Source organism: Garra rufa, chromosome 13 (genome assembly GCF_049309525.1).
Source record: "Garra rufa chromosome 13, GarRuf1.0, whole genome shotgun sequence".
In the NCBI taxonomy this organism is placed as follows: domain Eukaryota; kingdom Metazoa; phylum Chordata; class Actinopteri; order Cypriniformes; family Cyprinidae; genus Garra; species Garra rufa.
The window spans coordinates 33483099-33500080 of NC_133373.1; the positions used below are offsets into that span (position 1 = coordinate 33483099).

The 16982-nt window shown below is 33.4% G+C and overlaps 1 protein-coding gene across 1 annotated transcript; it reads left to right on the plus strand.

The window, feature by feature from the left end:
* The first annotated feature begins 8879 nt into the window (after positions 1–8879).
* Positions 8880–13706, plus strand: atf3 (activating transcription factor 3). Its single transcript, XM_073816794.1, has 4 exons — positions 8880–9004; positions 10592–10842; positions 11076–11183; positions 11930–13706. The coding sequence occupies exons 2-4, from the start codon at positions 10600–10602 to the stop codon at positions 12185–12187; spliced, it is 609 nt and encodes a 202-aa protein (XP_073672895.1). The 5' UTR covers positions 8880–9004; positions 10592–10599; the 3' UTR covers positions 12188–13706.
* The last annotated feature ends 3276 nt before the right edge of the window (positions 13707–16982 follow it).

Consider the following 16982-nt stretch of genomic DNA (forward strand, 5'->3'; position numbering starts at 1 on the left):
TGATGAAAATGAGGTTTGCCTGAGGTGTTGCTCACTGGATGTGGAATGACAAAAAAAAAAAAAAAAAAAACTTCCTTAGTCACAGAACAGCGCAGCAATTTACTTTCACATCTGCAGGAAGCAGATAGCAGAGAACGTAATTCACGATACCATACACAGAAGTTTCATTCTAAAAGGAATCCAAAAACCGAGCGCCTCCGAAAAGAGGAAGTCCTCGCTAAATGTGTTTCATTACATGTACTACGTTCCGAGCGTGATTCAATTTGGTTTCCTTATGAATTACGTAAGGCATTTATGGTTTAGTGGGGAATGACCTTTAGGTATTTGCTCCCACACGGCTTGCTGTTTGCACATAGGACAGAAATAACAAAACGCAAGAGGCCTGCTAGCGAGAGAAATGAGGTCACGGCCTGTGACGGGCTTTGGGAATCCTGGCTTTCCCTACTTCGACCGCCTGCGTCGTAAGGCCTTTGGGCGGGAGTCCGTCACTATGGATGCAACCGGTGTAAACATGTATACACAGTTCTGTGGTGTGTGTACCAGGGCGAGGGCAGTGTGAAGGTAGCACTGAGTTAACTGGGACTTTATAAATAACTATGAGGCCTACAGCTGTCTATGTCACATATGTAAGAGGGAAGCTATATAAACTATTATTTAGAGAAAGCAGTGTCAACTTTTATACTGAGCAAGTGATGCTATACATATTTGGGCACCATTGCTGCTGAGTCATTTGAGACAATCTACCTTTTAATATTACCATTAACAATTAATTAAAACAGTATCATAAAAATGACATATTATTATATTACACTATGTTATATTACACACCAGTTGAAGAAGCTTGCGTATGTTCCGTGACAAGGCAGATCGGAAAATATTAATCTCAGCCCACGCAAAACTCTTTCTAAATATAGAAATACAAAAGAATAAACTACATGTCGTCAGACTTGAAATATAAGCTATTATTTAGTAGTTACTTTGAGATCTATGATGCTGAAGCTCTGAAACCACCTGGAGTGACTTGTTTAGCTTCAAGATTCAAAGACCCAGATTTTACAATGGAAACCATGTGACAAACAAACATATTCTACCAGTCAAAAGATTTTTAATGTTTTATAAAGAAGGCTTTTCTGCCCACCAAGCCTGCAAAATTTCGAAATAGTTGTACTATTTAAAATAACTGTTTTCAATTTGAACATATTTTAAAATTTAATTTATTCCTGTGATTTCAAAGCTAAATTTTTGTCATCATTACTCCAGTCACATGATCCTTCAGAAATCATTCTAATATTCTGATTTGCCCAAATTTTATTAAAATGCATTATTTATTATTATGTTGAAAACAGCTGGGTATAATTTTTTCAGGTTTTTTTTTTTTGATGATTTTGATCAATTTAAAGTTTGATGAATTAAAAAATTTCTCACAAAAAAAATTACACTGACTGCAAGTTTTTAAATGCTATAGTGTATAATATTACAAAATCTTTTTATCTTAGATAAATGCTGATCTTTGGATCTTTCTATTCATCAAAGAATCCTGAAAAAAATACTCAACTGTTTTAAATATTGATAATAATACTACTAATAATATTTTTTTTCTTCAACAGCAAATCAGCTATTAGTATGATTTTTAATCATGTGACACTTAGGACTGGAGTAATGATGCTGAAAATTCAGGATTGAGCAAAGGAGTAAATTACAGTTTAATATTTCAAAAGTGTACTGTATTTGCTCTACTTTGAATTAAATAAACACAGGCTTGGTGAGCAGAAAATACTTTTTTTTATATAACATTAGTATCTTACTGTTCAAAAACTTTTGACTGGTATTGTATAAAAGTGGTTTATCATATAAAAGTAAACAAAACATCATTTAAATGACCATAACCTGCATATGTGACCCTGGACCACAAAACCAGTCTTAAGTCGCTGGGGTATATGTGTAGCAATAGCCAAAATACATTGTATTGGTCAAAATTATTGATTTTTCTTTTATGTCAAAAATCATTAGGAAATTAAGTAAAGATCATGTTACATTAAGATTTTTTGTAAAATTCCTACTGTAAACCTATCAAAATGTAATTTTTGATTAGTAATATGCATTGTTAAGAACTTAATTTGGACAACTTTAAAGGTGATTTTCTCAGTATTTTGATTTTTTTGCACCCTTAGATTCCAGATTTTCAAATAGATGTATCTCGGCCAAATATTGTCCTATCCTAACAAACTATACATCAATAGAAAGCTTATTTATTGAGCTTTCATGTGATGTATATATCTCAGTTTTGTAAAATTTAACCTTATGACTGGTTTTGTGGTCCAGGGTCACATATAGCCAAAACAAAATGAAAATTATTAACTAATAATTTGTAAATAAACAAAAGTGTGACACAACAAACACTGGGCCTAAAATTATATTAGTAGCCTATAACCCATATTTCTACATCAGTAAATGTAAATACTACTATAATAGGCTACTACTTTTTATGTTTAAACGTTTGTAATTAGTTTAGGAATTAACAAATAACAAACCAGAGTCTGAAGTACATCGCTACAGCTTGCCACATAATAAAGAAATGCAAACAAGTTATTTAATTTCAGTTTCAATGTTAAACATGATTTGGATACTTTCGATATGATAATGTTTACACTTTTGATATTATATGATTCTGACTGCAGTCGATTGATAGCCTATTTATAAATCTAAAAGGTGGGGCATTACGTAAAAATACTAAATTATACTACACACAATAAAAATGACCATGCTCTCCATAGTTTCATTTAGTTTTGTTCGAATTGTAAAGCCTAAATGAAAATAATTCTTAAAATAAAATAATAATGTAAAATAATTTTTGTTAAGGTAGTAGCCTATCGACTGTGTTTCTGTTTTGCTACATGGTATACTAACAGATGCTGTATTCTGTCATTAGATTTGTCGATTTAATGACATCTACAGAGAAACCATCAGGCGTTTTCGATGACTAACGTTTGACTGGAATGCCATGTGTCAGACCGAAAGTGCAAATCAAAATATCGATCCCGTTCTTTCATTATTCCAGCAATATACGTTTCGTTTCAACCGCGTGATGTTTTGGGAAAAGGGTGATTTGACTTCTCACCTCCAAGCCTAGTAAACAAGGGACAGTCTCAGGGTTACTGTAGTCTCAACTTCCCGGAAGGATGACGTGTTCTCTCCCCTGGCGAGAATACTCGAGTGGTTGTCTTAAAGAAACAATGCGGTCTTGTGCTTTCATGAAAGTGCTTTGTACGCTTTTTAACCTGAGTCAAAGGCCACAACATTTGGAGTTTAAAATAAAAATTAAATAAAAAAGTCACATTTTAAACTATGAGAAAATATTCTTGTTTGAACTTGAAACCACAAGCTTTTTTTCTTCTTCATAATCGCAACATACAGTTGAATAGAATTGAAAAGAGAGTGAAATAATAAATTAAAATAGACTTTTTCCTTCTTTCTTTGCTTTATTTAAAAAAAAAAAGCAATAATTAAATAGTACATAAATGGTGCAGAGAAAATAGACATAATTAGGACAAATTTACGTACTTTTAATTATAATGATATATAAATAATTTTATTTTTCCTTCTCTCTTTGAGATAGTTGAAGTAGGAAGCAGCTATTTTGTTTGTATTTTTTGACAGACTGGGGTGGGGTTCAATAAGTTTTACTTCTCCCCACTCCATTTCAAGCATAAGTGTATAAGTTATTATTATTACTATTATTATTCTTATTATGTATTTTTTTTTCTGCTGTCACACTATTTGCTTGAAATAAATAAATAAATAAATAAATGATGATGGTGATGGTTGTGAAGATCTAAATAGTAGATGTGTGGTAAAAACAAAAGTGAAAGATAAACACTTTATACATAGTACAAATATTGTTCAAAATGAAAATGAAGCCATATGAAAGATATGATTTAGTACAATCCTTCTGTGATTTAATGTCATGTCAAGGTAATAATCATTTTACAAATATGAAATAAATAAATAAATAGCCTAATACATTCATACAGCAAATGACCTCCCATAAAAACATAACTGTGTGTTCTTATCCAAAACCCGATAAGACAGATTACCAATAAAGATATAGAAAGTTTAAGGGGAGATGTCGTAAAAACAAAACTGAAAGATATTTCAAATATGGCTGTAACTTTTTCTTCACATCATAAAGAAACTGAATTTATACGATCGTGTATACTGAATCCCTTTATCTTATCTAGGTTTTTCTTTTACTCTAGGTTTTTTTTTTCACATTTTTGTTGATAGACAACAATCATCACGTAACAGATGGAAAAGTGAAATCACTTCCCTTGAATCTTCACTGTTTATTAATAGCTAATAGGTCAATATTGACATCATAACAGCTGTATCCATGTCCCAGACACGAAATGGCCGCAGGCCTTTAAACACCTGTTTGACTTTATACGACGGCGCACAAGCTGAACTCTATGACGTGGCTTTGCCCTTCCAGATATGATAAAGAGATGATAAGATGCTGAATACTGCTATTTTAAGATCTGGGTAAGGTTTTAGATATAGATCATTCGGATGCGTTCAGACATGTCCAGTATACATTTTTAGCTAAAACGTAAACATAATATCCTCTATCATTAGAAATATTAGTACCGTATATGTTTATCTTAGTAGCTCATTTGGTTTATGTAATACTTATATTAGTACTTATATCTGTATAATTATATTGGTACTTATATCTGTAATTTATAGACATATACAGTCAAACCAAAATTTATTCAGACACCTTCAACATTTCTCACATTATCATAGTTTATTTGCTTTAATTTAGAAAATGGTGATAAAATATGACACAAACTCAGAGTTCAATTGTGTTAATCTTGATAATCACAAATGAATCACAGTTAAACCAAAATTTATTCAGACTTCAAAATTTCTCACATCATCACGGTTTATTCGAGTTAAACTGTGTCAGAACAAATTCATCTTGATAATGTCAGATAACTTTGATAGAAAGCTATCAAACAAAACATGGTCAGGCCAAAGTATCAAATCAAATTTGTGGTCGCAAATTTGTATTAATTTTACTGGTAGTCCACTGTATGAAGAATTGTTGGGTATAGTATGTCACAGTTTACTTTATTTGCTATCTTTGCTTAGATAAATTAACTATAGTGTCTTGGACCCACTAGTATAAAAAATATAAAAATATATATCTGGTGTCTGAATAATTTTTGGTTTGACTGTATATCAAACACAAAAAGAATTAAGCCACATATGAAAACGAATATATTTCATTGGATTACGCAACATAAAGTCAAACCAAGTTGCATCTGCCAGCAAAAATATATGAGACCTTTTCTCAAAACTAACTTCCCTTTTCGAAGTCCTTTTTATGAGCTGTAACCAACTGGTGTCGAGGTGATAGTAAATGTTTGAAGTCAGTTCCCGTCAAGTTCACATAGCTGTCCAGCAAGTTAACCACAGGTGTAGTTTATCACATTAACTATGGAATTTTTTTCCCTAACATTTGACAACCAGAAATACCATTACATTTGTCTTAAAATTTAACAGTAGATTTATTGTTTCACTTATTAACAAACAGAAATAAATACTTAAATCCTGAACTAGAGTGAGGGGGAAAAATATAATAAAGATAAATAAAATAATTAAAAATAAATAAAAATAAAATACAATAATGATAAATACTGACAGAAATGCTGAATCATACAACTGTGAATCAAACAATACACATACAGAGACCATTTCACAATTTTAAAATCTACCAAACTACTTTTGTAAAAATATTAATAAATAAATAAATAAATAAATAAACAAATTAATTAATTAATAAAAATAATGATAATAATAATTGTGTTTTATTTTTCTGCTTCTTGATTAGTAAGTCTTTTTGGAGCCAATGTACAGTCAAACCAAAAATTATTCACACACCAAATATAATTTTTGAAATCGTTTACTAGTGGGTGCAGGCCACAATAGTTCATTTATGTAAGTGAGGATAACAAAATAAAGTAAACTGTGACATACTATACCCAAAAAGTCTTCATACAGTGGCCTACCAGTAAAACTGATACAAATTTGGGACTACAAATTTAATTTAACACTTTGGCCTGACCATGTTTTCTTTCATACCTTTCTATCAAAGTTATCTGACCTGACATTATCAAGATGAATTTGTTCTGACACAGTTTGAATTCTTGTCATATTTTATTACCCTTTTCTAAACTAGCGAATAAACTTTGATAATGTGAGAAATTTTGAAGGTGTCTGAATAAATTTTGGTTTGGCTGTGAATAATTTGTGATTATCAAGATGAATTTGTTCTGACACAGTTTACATCTGAGTTCTTCTCATATTTTATTACCATTTTTTAACTATAGTGAATAAGCTGTAATATTATGATAGAAATGCTGAAGGTGTCTGAATAAATTTTGGTTTGACTGTAATTAATTTATGATTATCAAGATGAATTTGTTCTGACACAGTTTACCTCTGAGTTCTTCTCATATTTTATTACCATTTTCTAAAGTATAGTGAATAAACTGTGAGAAATATTGAATGTGTCTGAATACATTTTGGTTTGCCTGTGTCTTCATTTTCATATTTTTTAATTTATCATCAAATATCAGAACAGGGGAAAGCAACAAATCAAATACGGAAAAAAAGACCACAAAGGGAAGAATCAAAACCACATGAAATGCCATAAAAAACCCTGAATCTTATTTCCATATATCAGTGGCTGTCAAAACAACAAGAGCAGGTTCACTTTAAAATAGTTAATATTCAAATAATGAAGTCTATGAGTCAAATGGAACTTATTCATTATAACCCAGACTCATTAATTCAGAGAAATTAGTTCTTAAGCCTGACAGTCTCTTGGGGAAAAACAAATATTGCCATGTTTAAACTGTGTCATGTTCAGACATGGCTCCCTAGTAACAATATTTTGTGTACAAGCACAATTGTATGAAATAAGGGAGTGTTTTAGTAGCGATTGCACCAGGACCAGTGAAAAGAGATTACTGGAAATTTCCAGAACACAGAGGTAATAACATGTACCGGGGCGGGTAATGACCCAGCTAGAGCAAGAGAGCTGCGCTTCACATCCAGTAGAGGAATGCAGACACTGCCGACTGCCCACTCACTGAAAGCACTCCAAAATCATTCCACTGAATATCCAGCCACCACAAATCAAAGTAAACAGACAAAAACTATGAGCTCTAACATCTGCTTCACCACCATTTTTCTATATTTGATTATTTCATAGATATATGTGACTCTGCACCACAAAACTAGTCATAAGGGTCAATTTGAAATTGAGATTTATACATCATCTGAAAGCTAAATAAATAAGCTTTCCATTGATGTATGATTTGTTAGAGTAGGACACTATTTGTGAGCCTGGACCACAAAACCAGTCTTAAGCAGCAATAGCCAAAAATACATTGTATGGGTCAAAATGATATGTTTTTCTTTGATGACAAACATCATTAGGACATTAAATAAGGATCGCTATCCATGAAGACTTTTGTAAATTTGCTTAGTTTTTGATTAGTAATATGCATTGCTAAGAACTTCATTTGGACCACTTTAAAGGCCATTTTCTCAATATTTCTCAATATCTGAACAGATCAGATTCAGATTTTTAAATAGTTGTATCTCGGCCAAATATTGTCTTATCCTAACAAACCACACATCAACGGAAAGCTTATTCGTTCAGCTTTCATATGTCGTGTTAATTGACATTTATGACTGGTTTTGGCCAACTTTTTGAAAATCTGGAATCTGATGGTGCAAAAAAAATCTAAATATTAAGAAAATCCAAATGACATTCTTAGTTCTTAAATATTCTAATCAAAAATATCTTCATGGAACAAGATCTTTACTTAATATCCTAATGATTTTGGGCACAAAAAAAGAAAAATTGATCATTTTGACCCATTCAGTGTATTGTTGGCTATTGCTACAAATATACCCATGCTACAGGGTCACATATGGCAAATGATTTTCTTTTCTTTTTTAATATTATGAAGATTAAGCAATATTCCTGACTGTTCGGAAACACCTCTGTCCCTATTAACAATGGAAATCAAATGCAACTTTAATGGAAATCCACTAGCTTACCCTAGAGATAAACTGGGATATCAGAAAAGGTTATAAATAATCCAAACAGAATAGAACAAAGCCATGCATAAACTTGCATGCAGCAATATTTACTAGAATAACATTCACAACCTTGAATAATATTTCAAAAGTTGCCCACACTGTCAAATTTCAACTCACTAAAACTGAAAACCCAGTTTATGCTGTTAAATTCAAAGTAGTGCCAAAGTTACATCAATAACTTCAATATTTAAATCAAACCAACCTCTAGGAACTTGTGTTTATATCATAGAAATCACTGGGACAAGTTAAACAGCTGGGCATTAAGATGTTAAATGGTGACAACAAAATAAAAGACAGCAACACACTAACCTTAGGATCATCTCTCCGTCTTCATACTTTTCTCCATTAACAGACAAAATGTGAGTGTGCTTAACAGAGTGAGAGTGATATTTCTGGTCTCATTCTGACCTACTAGCCAGTTAGTCTCTCCTCTCCCATGTCTTTTTTCATGACTATTCAGTACATTACACTAGCATACCAGAGATCCCATGTCATTACACGGGTATGTCTTTATTTGCTCATTAGGTTTACATGTCAGGCTACGACTTCCATTCCTCCATTGTTCGGGGAGGGCGGGGGGCTGAGCTTGCCCAGTTATGGTTCGCACAGAGGGTTGCCTGATTGCATCATCGAAAAGACAGCTTACTTGATACTATAAATAGGGTGACGTCACTCGCCCCGCCCACAGTAGTAGTTCACGTCCTCCAGCCATAAAAAGGGGTGATGCAACGAGCCGGCGACAACTGTAACTTTACCAGCTGAGAGCGAGAACACTCCACTCGGAGGAGAGCATCACAACACGCGCGTTTTATTCAGTCAAAACAAGGTGAGTGACAACACTGTTTTAGTTGTTGTTGATGGGGTTTGTTGTGGGCTGACTGTTCTAGAACACACTGTGGAGAAAATGTCTACGCTGTGTTCTAATAACTGATTTCAATACAAATGTGTTTTTGGGTCAAACGATTGTAGATATCATAGTTCATTTTACAACCAAAGTATAATCATTTATGCTGTTTGTGTTTATATTTTATTGTATTTTTTAACGTTCTCTCATAAACCAAGTCATCGAAAACGTGCGGAACTAGCTGCGGTAACTTCTGTTGAAATATCCGAATAGCTGATTGTTTTATGCAGTTCAGTTTGCGAATCGTTATAGCCGACTGTAAAAAAAATATTGCCATAATAAGTTTCTTTTAACGACCCACACATTCAGTGTAACCGGATTAGAGTTTATTAAACCATAAAAGATGACGATTTTACCGGTTTATAAGGAATCTATCTTATTGAATCTAGTCGCATAACATTTAAAAAAATAATAATGTATGAAAAGAAAGTCAGATATATTCTAGAGAAAGATAGATAGATAGATAGATAGATAGATAGATAGATAGATAGATAGATAGATAGATTAGCTATTATGGAATAATAACTAACTGTATATTTGTTTAGTTTCTATCTGTATGTGTCATTACATTGTATTTTTTTAATATACTAATTTGAGCTACTAGAATCTGCTATGTAACTCAGTGTACTGAGAATAACACATGTAAACTGAAATGACTTTAAACTTTAAGTTTATAAAAAATGTGACTCTAGCAACTGTATATACATAATAATATAAAAACAGAGTTTTATAAACATAAAACACCAACATTACACAACATAAATAATACTATGAGAAATAACTAAACAAAACAAGATTGGAAATACCCCTTACTCACTAAATTTGTAAGTGGGATTTACCTTCTATAATTTAAAAAAACCATATTCGAGCAGTTTATTTATTGACTTGTTAAATATAACATAAAATGTTTATAATAAATCTTACATATTTGCATATATTTAATACATTTACATACATTCAAACTTTTTATTTCTGAAATACGTATTTACATTTAACGTTAAATGTGACCCTGGACCTCACAACCAGTCTTAAGTAGCATGGTTATCTAGTAGCAATAGCCATACATTGCATGGGTCAAAATAATCGCTTTTTCTTTTATGCCAAAAAATCATTAAGATAATAAGTAAGGATTGCTAAGGACTTAATTTGGACAACTTTAAAGGCGGTTTTCCCAATATTTTTTTCAGATTCCAGATTTTCAAATAGTTGCCCAAACAAACCATACATCAATAGAAAGCCTATTTATTAAGCGTTCAGACGATGTATAAATCTCAGTTTCACAAAATTGACCCTTATGACTGGTTTTGTGGTCCAGGCTCACAAATACTTTTGTTTTCAGATTTAATCAAACAACAGCTTTTTACTGTTTCATTTTCATTTTCTACTAACTTTTTACAGTTAAGTCTGTAGCCTAATCATTTATAGAGAAGGTGGCAGAGTTCATAACTGTCTACAGAAAGTTTACTATGATCCAGTATCCTTATTTAAGTCTTGCTTCATATGTTTTAGATTTCGTAATGATGCTTCAGCATCCTGGTTTGGGTCCCTCGGAGATCAGCGCGTCTGCTTTGGTCCCCTGCCTCTCCCCGCCCGGCTCACTCACGCTGGACGACTTCACCAACTTCGCTCCGTTAGTGAAAGAGGAGCTGCGCTACGCCATCCAGAACAAACGCCTGTCCAACGGCATGAGCACCCTGACCACTGACCGAGCGTGTATGAACACAGAACGCCCTACTGAACTACCTGTAATGAAGCGTGAGGTGAGAACGACTCATTTACAGTCAGCGCATTTAATCAAATGTGATTTCTTGTATTTCACATTAGACATATTGAGTAACACGCATGCAGAAAAGCCATGCTTGCACAATTTCACTTGTTCATCCACTTGTGGACCGAAATCAGAATCATTAGGCCGTCTCGGCTTTCATGAAATCAATAGTTATTACACAATGTAGGTATATTTGATACTATGTGATAAATATTGTCATTGCAGGTCGTTCCAGAGGAGAGTGAAAGGAGAAAAAGGAGGAGGGAAAGAAACAAAATTGCAGCAGCAAAATGCAGAAACAAGAAAAAGGAGAAAACAGATAATTTACAAAAGGTAAATTGCAAAACATTTAGTTTTTATATTATTTATATATTTTATATTATTATTTTTATATTATTTTATTGTTTTATTTATATCTATAATATATTTTATATTATTAGATTATTTTATATGATTTTTTTAATATTTCTAAAATATTACTTGTTTAATTTTTTCACTTATGAAAAAAGAAAAAATAATTAATAAAAAAATATTATGTTGTTTTTTTGTCTTTATTATTTATGACCCTTGACCACAAAACCTTAAGTAGCACAGGTTTATTAGTTGCAATAGCCAACAATACATTGCATCAGTCAAAATGATCAAATTTTTATTTTATGTCAAAAATCAATAGGATATTAAGTAAGATCATGTTCCATGAAGATATTTTGTAAAATTCCTGCCATAAATTTATCAAAACCTAATTTTTGATTAGAAATATACATTGCTAAGAACTTTATTTGGACAACATTAAAGGTGATTTTCTCAATATCTCAATTTTTTGCGCCCTCAAATTCCATTTTTTAAATAATTGTATCTCAGTGAAATATTGTTTTATCCTAACAATGGTGTATAAATCTCAATTTAAAAAAAATACCTTTATGACTGGTTTTGTGGGCCAGGGTCACATATATTATTTTATTTTTTCATTTATATTTAGAATATATATTTAATATTATTTTATTTATTTTTGTATTTGTAAAATATTACTTGTTTTTTTACTTATGTATATTCTATAAATTGCTTTTATTTTATTTCAGGAGTCAGAGAAGCTGGAGTCCATCAATGCCGAGTTGAAAGCCCAGATTGAGGAGCTGAAGAACCAGAAGCAGCAGCTAGTTTACATGCTCAACCTGCATAGGCCCACCTGTATCGTCCGTGCACAGAACGGCCAGACCCCTGAAGACGAGAGGAAGCTCTTCATCCAGCAAATCAAAGAGTCCACCCTGCAGGGTCTGAATCTTACCATAAGTGGATCAACGCACACCTCGATACCAACTAGCTGTGGGCATCTCTAAATCACAAACTGCACAGACATAAAGCTAAAGGTTCAGCAGTCCTTGCCAAGAAACGCTGGAAGGTTCACCCACGTTGTAAAGGACTAAACACGGGTGCCTGCCATGCTGCCGGTCAAGGTCGGTCTGATGTACACTGAAAGAGACTGTTGAAGCACTAAAGTGTTGAAGGACGTTCGAAGCGTTTTTCTCTTATTTAAATGTGTTCGTAATCGTACGTTATGCTTTTTGTATGCACCAAAGCCTGATGTCATGTTGATGCTAGAACAACATGATTTCGTTTATTTATCAGCTTGTTGGTTAAAAGAAGCCCTGGCGGTGTGTTTGACAGCAAGGATTATTCTAGTAAGAGGAGAATCACAATTTGTGTGTATCTTTTTCATTTACTGGCAAGACATACAGGGTGACAATGTTGTGTAGTTTAGTTACATATTTATCTGTGGCCTCTGCCTTGTCCACGTAACATGCCACATGAAGTATTTCAAGCTGCTACTAATCTCTCAGGACTTGGTCTAAATATATTACAGGAAACTCATATTAAACAAACAGATAAAATAACAGGGAAGTCGACGCCGAGTGGACTTTGAGACGACGAGGTGTCCCACATGCCACTTACAAGGAAGTTTCTTCACTGAAAGCCTGTTTGCTATCACCTCAACCGTCTGACTATGTCGTTGTTACAATGCTGTGAGCAGGAAGGCCTGCGTTCGCCAGCCTACTGTAAAAAAGTGTGTTTTGTTCTATTAGGACATACTTATTTTTGATGTTGCATTTTTCATATACTGTAGCTGTGTGTTGTTATTGTCTAGATGCACAAACCTCTACACTCCCAGCTAACAAGAAATGTTCTCTAAGCAAATAGACGTTTAATGAGAATGTTATACGTTCTTAGAACGCATTTTTGTTGGTTGGGCTTGTCCTAAAGAAAAAACACTTGAAGTAAAGCTCTTATTAATTGTCTGGCAATGTTCTTAGATCATGTGTCAAGCAATTTTAGTGTCACACCATGTTGTTAGTGAAGAAACACATACCACAAGACATCTGATCAGGCCCTGTGACTGCATTTCCTAATATTGCAAAAAGGTGTACTAGAGCATAAAAATCACTCCGTTTCTACTGAGGAAAGCCCCTAGGCTTTTCACAAACTATTCTCTCCTTCTTTTTTTTTTGAGCATAGTTTAAATTGATCTACTGAAAGGTTAAGTGACGCAGGCGTCAGGTAGCTTTTTTCCTTTTGTTTTGTGTTTGTTCAAACAGGCATGCCACAAAATGTGGTACTACTGACATTAAATGTGTAATGAAAACAAAGCTATGCTATTATGTGTGGTTAAACCAAAATTTACCACGTCATTAGTGTCCAGTCAAAGTGTTCAAGTGCAATTGCTACCACAAGTCATGATTGAGATGATAATGGCCTGCAACATTCAATTACATATTTATATGAAATATGTATGGCTTGAGTTTGACTGTCTGTTGTTTGTTTTTGATACTTTATTAATAAAAAAAACTATACCACCTTCAATTGAATCATGAATCCTTTAACTGAATCAAGCTGATTACATCAGATGAGGCAACACCAAAACGTTGTTTCTTTGTAAAGTGTACTCGATGTGCTTAAAAACAGCACCGTTTATGGTTGTGTTGAGAAATTTGCGGTAGGGCAAGTCTGCACATGTATAACCTGAGAGACGTGCCGCCGATTGTAACCCTGAGGGTGATCGAGTTCGTCCTGCTAGAGAGCAATGATCCAGCCCTTTCTGCTGATTTATTTGATTCAAGTTTTAAAGGTGGGTGGATTTCGTACAAGGAAAACATCTATTATTGTTTTGTTTTGGAATCGATTAAACGTGGGATTTACATCAGAAGATCGTAATCTTAAAAGCCTCTTGAAATTCCTCGGAAAGAACAAGCTGCTAGACAACGCTTAGCCGTGGCAGTACCTGCTTGGTAACTCCCTTTTTAGGGATAAAAACGAGGGAATTATTTAGAATTCTGAATAATTGTTCCCAACGCTTTGGTGTGCTTTTCAAAATTATTTCTAGAGAGAAACATTGTTGTACATGAAGAAAAAGTACCGTTTTAACATTCATGAGAACTTTGAGAGGGAAAAATTTAACATGACTGGTTTTAGTCGTGATCAAAGACACCGCTAATGATTGGTTATCAGTGGAAAACACAACTTCTTAATGGATTTTAAAAAAGAAAATGAAATCTTTTAGAATTACGAACAAATGTCATATTAAAAGATGTTTTATTCTGATATTTTAAAGGGACAGTTAACCCAAAAATGACAATACTGTCATTAATTGCTCATGTAGAATGCCTTACTCTCGAAAATGGTGCTAGGGTGACAAGGAGGAGAAGAATTGTTAAAATAAAGTTGTTATTTTCGTTTTTGTGTGCAACAAAAAGTATTCTCATAGCTTCATAGAATTATGTTTGAGCCACTGAGGTCATATGGACTGTTTTGTTGATGTTCTTGGTACCTTTCTAGACCTTGAATGTGGTAGGCAGGGTTGCCAGGTTTTCAGAACAAAACCTGCCCAATTGCTACTCAAAACTAGCCCAATTGTGTTTCAATAGGGATACCCGCGTTCCAGGGGGTAAAATACACGTTTTGTGGTGAGGTTCCTCTAGCAAAATTAGCATTCCAGAGGATAAATAGTAGCTTTTGGGGTCGCTTTAACCCACGGACATGAAATCAACCCACAGCAACAGTATGAAAGTAGCCCAATTCCGTGAGAAAAACCATGGAGACTTGGCAAAAGTGATGGCAGGACCTATGTAGGGTCAGAAAGCTCTTCGGATTTCATCAAAAATATCTTAATTTGTGTTTCGAAGACGAACGAAAGTCGTACGGGTTTGTACTGACATAAGGGTTCATTTTTAGATGAATTATCTCTTTAAAGGAGTAGATCACTTTCGGCCAAAAATTTACAGATAATGTACTCACCCCCTTGTCATCCAAGATGTTCATGTCTTTCTTTCTTCAGTCGAAGGAAATTATGTTTTTTGAGGAAAACATTTCAGGATTTCTCTCCATATAATGGACTTCTATGGTGCCCCCGAGTTTGAACTTCCGAAATGCAGCTTCAATGAGCTCTAATCGATCACAGCCGAGGAAAGAAGGGTCTTATCTAGCAAACTTGTCGGTTATTTTCTAAAAACAAATTACAATTTATATACTTTTTAACTTCAAATGCTTGTCTTGTCTAGCTCTGTGTGTAGAGATTAAAAAGTATATAAATTGTAAATGTTTTTTTTTGTTGTTTTGTTTTTTTCAGAAAATAACCTATTGTTTCGCTAGATAAGACCCTTCTTCCTTGGCTGGGATCATTTAGAGCCCATTTGAAGCTGCATTTAAACTGCATTTTGGAAGTTCAAACTCAGGGGCACCATAGAAGTCCATTATATGGAGAGAAATCCTGAAATGTTTTCCTCAAAAAGCATAATTTCTTTACGACTGAAGAAAGAAAGACATGAACATCTTGGATGACAAGGGGGTGAGTACATTATCTGTACATTTTTGTTTTGAAAGTGAACTACTCCTTTAAGGGCTATTTTTGTGTACTTTTATATTGAAGCACTTTAGCTTTTAATGCTAATATGGAACTAACTAAACAACATACATACATACATAATAAAACATGTCTTAATGAATAATATAATATTAAACAGCTGTGTGCCATCTTTACTTTGTGCTCCACCCTTTTTATGAACCACAATAAAAACAGTCCCTTTTGACCTTTTTATTTGCTATATGTTCTATATTAGTTGAGTCATTTTGTTTTCACACATCCTTTAAAGTAAAAAAAATATATATTTATGGGGCAATCAAGTCCGAGTTGCTGCTCATTGCTTCATCATTGCTGATGCGGACTGATGTCAGACATGTGATGATAAACTCTCAGAACTGACTCTTGGATAACTTCCACCTCTTTTCTGAAAACATATAGAGCCCATAAACATGAAACACTGTATTATCATCACCGGGAACTGAACAGTCTTTGTTCACATTTGTTTCCCAATCAGTGGAATGAAACTAAATTGAATCATAACTTCTCATCAAAACTATTCATCCAGTTATTACACTTTGGAACTAAATGACATATATACACTTCCAGTATTCAAGATTTTTAATGTTTTTCAAAGAAGTCTCTTCTGCTCAACAAACTTGCATTTATTTGATCTGAGTACAGCAAAAACAGTAAAAATGAAATCAAGGTTCAAAAGTTTACATACACTTGATTCTTAATACTGTGTTGTTGCCTGAATGATCCACCGCTGTTATTTTTTTCTTTTAGTGATAGTTGTTCATGAGTCCCTTGTTTGTCCTGAAACGTTAAACTGTCCCCTGTTCTTCAGAAAAGTCCCTCAGGTACCACAGATGCATTGGTTTTTCAGCATTTTTGTGTATTTGAACCCTTTCCCACAATGACTCTATGATTTTGAGATCCATCTTTTCACACTGAGAACAACTGAGGGACTCATATCTAACTATTATAAAAGGTTCAAACTCTCACTGATGCTCCAGAAGGAAAAACGATGCATTAAAAGCCTGGGATGTAAACTTTTGAACGAAATGAGGATGTGTACATTTTTCTTATTTTGCCTAAATATCACATTTTGTTTCATTTAGTACTGCCCTTCAGAAGCTACAGAAGATACATGAAATCCATCTCATAATGCTGAAAATGAAATTACATTTCAAAATATCTTCAAATAGAAAACAGTTTTTTTAAATAGTAAAAATATTTCAAAAGGCTGCGTTTTTGTGTTGGGATCAAATAAATGCAGG

Coding starts and splice junctions, on each gene's coding strand:
- atf3 (XM_073816794.1), top strand. CDS start 10,600: ATGATGCTTCAGCATCCTGGTTTGGGTCCCTCGGAGATCAGCGCGTCT. Junction 10,843..11,075: donor TACCTGTAATGAAGCGTGAG/GTGAGAACGACT, acceptor TTGTCATTGCAG/GTCGTTCCAGAGGAGAGTGA. Junction 11,184..11,929: donor AAACAGATAATTTACAAAAG/GTAAATTGCAAA, acceptor ATTTTATTTCAG/GAGTCAGAGAAGCTGGAGTC.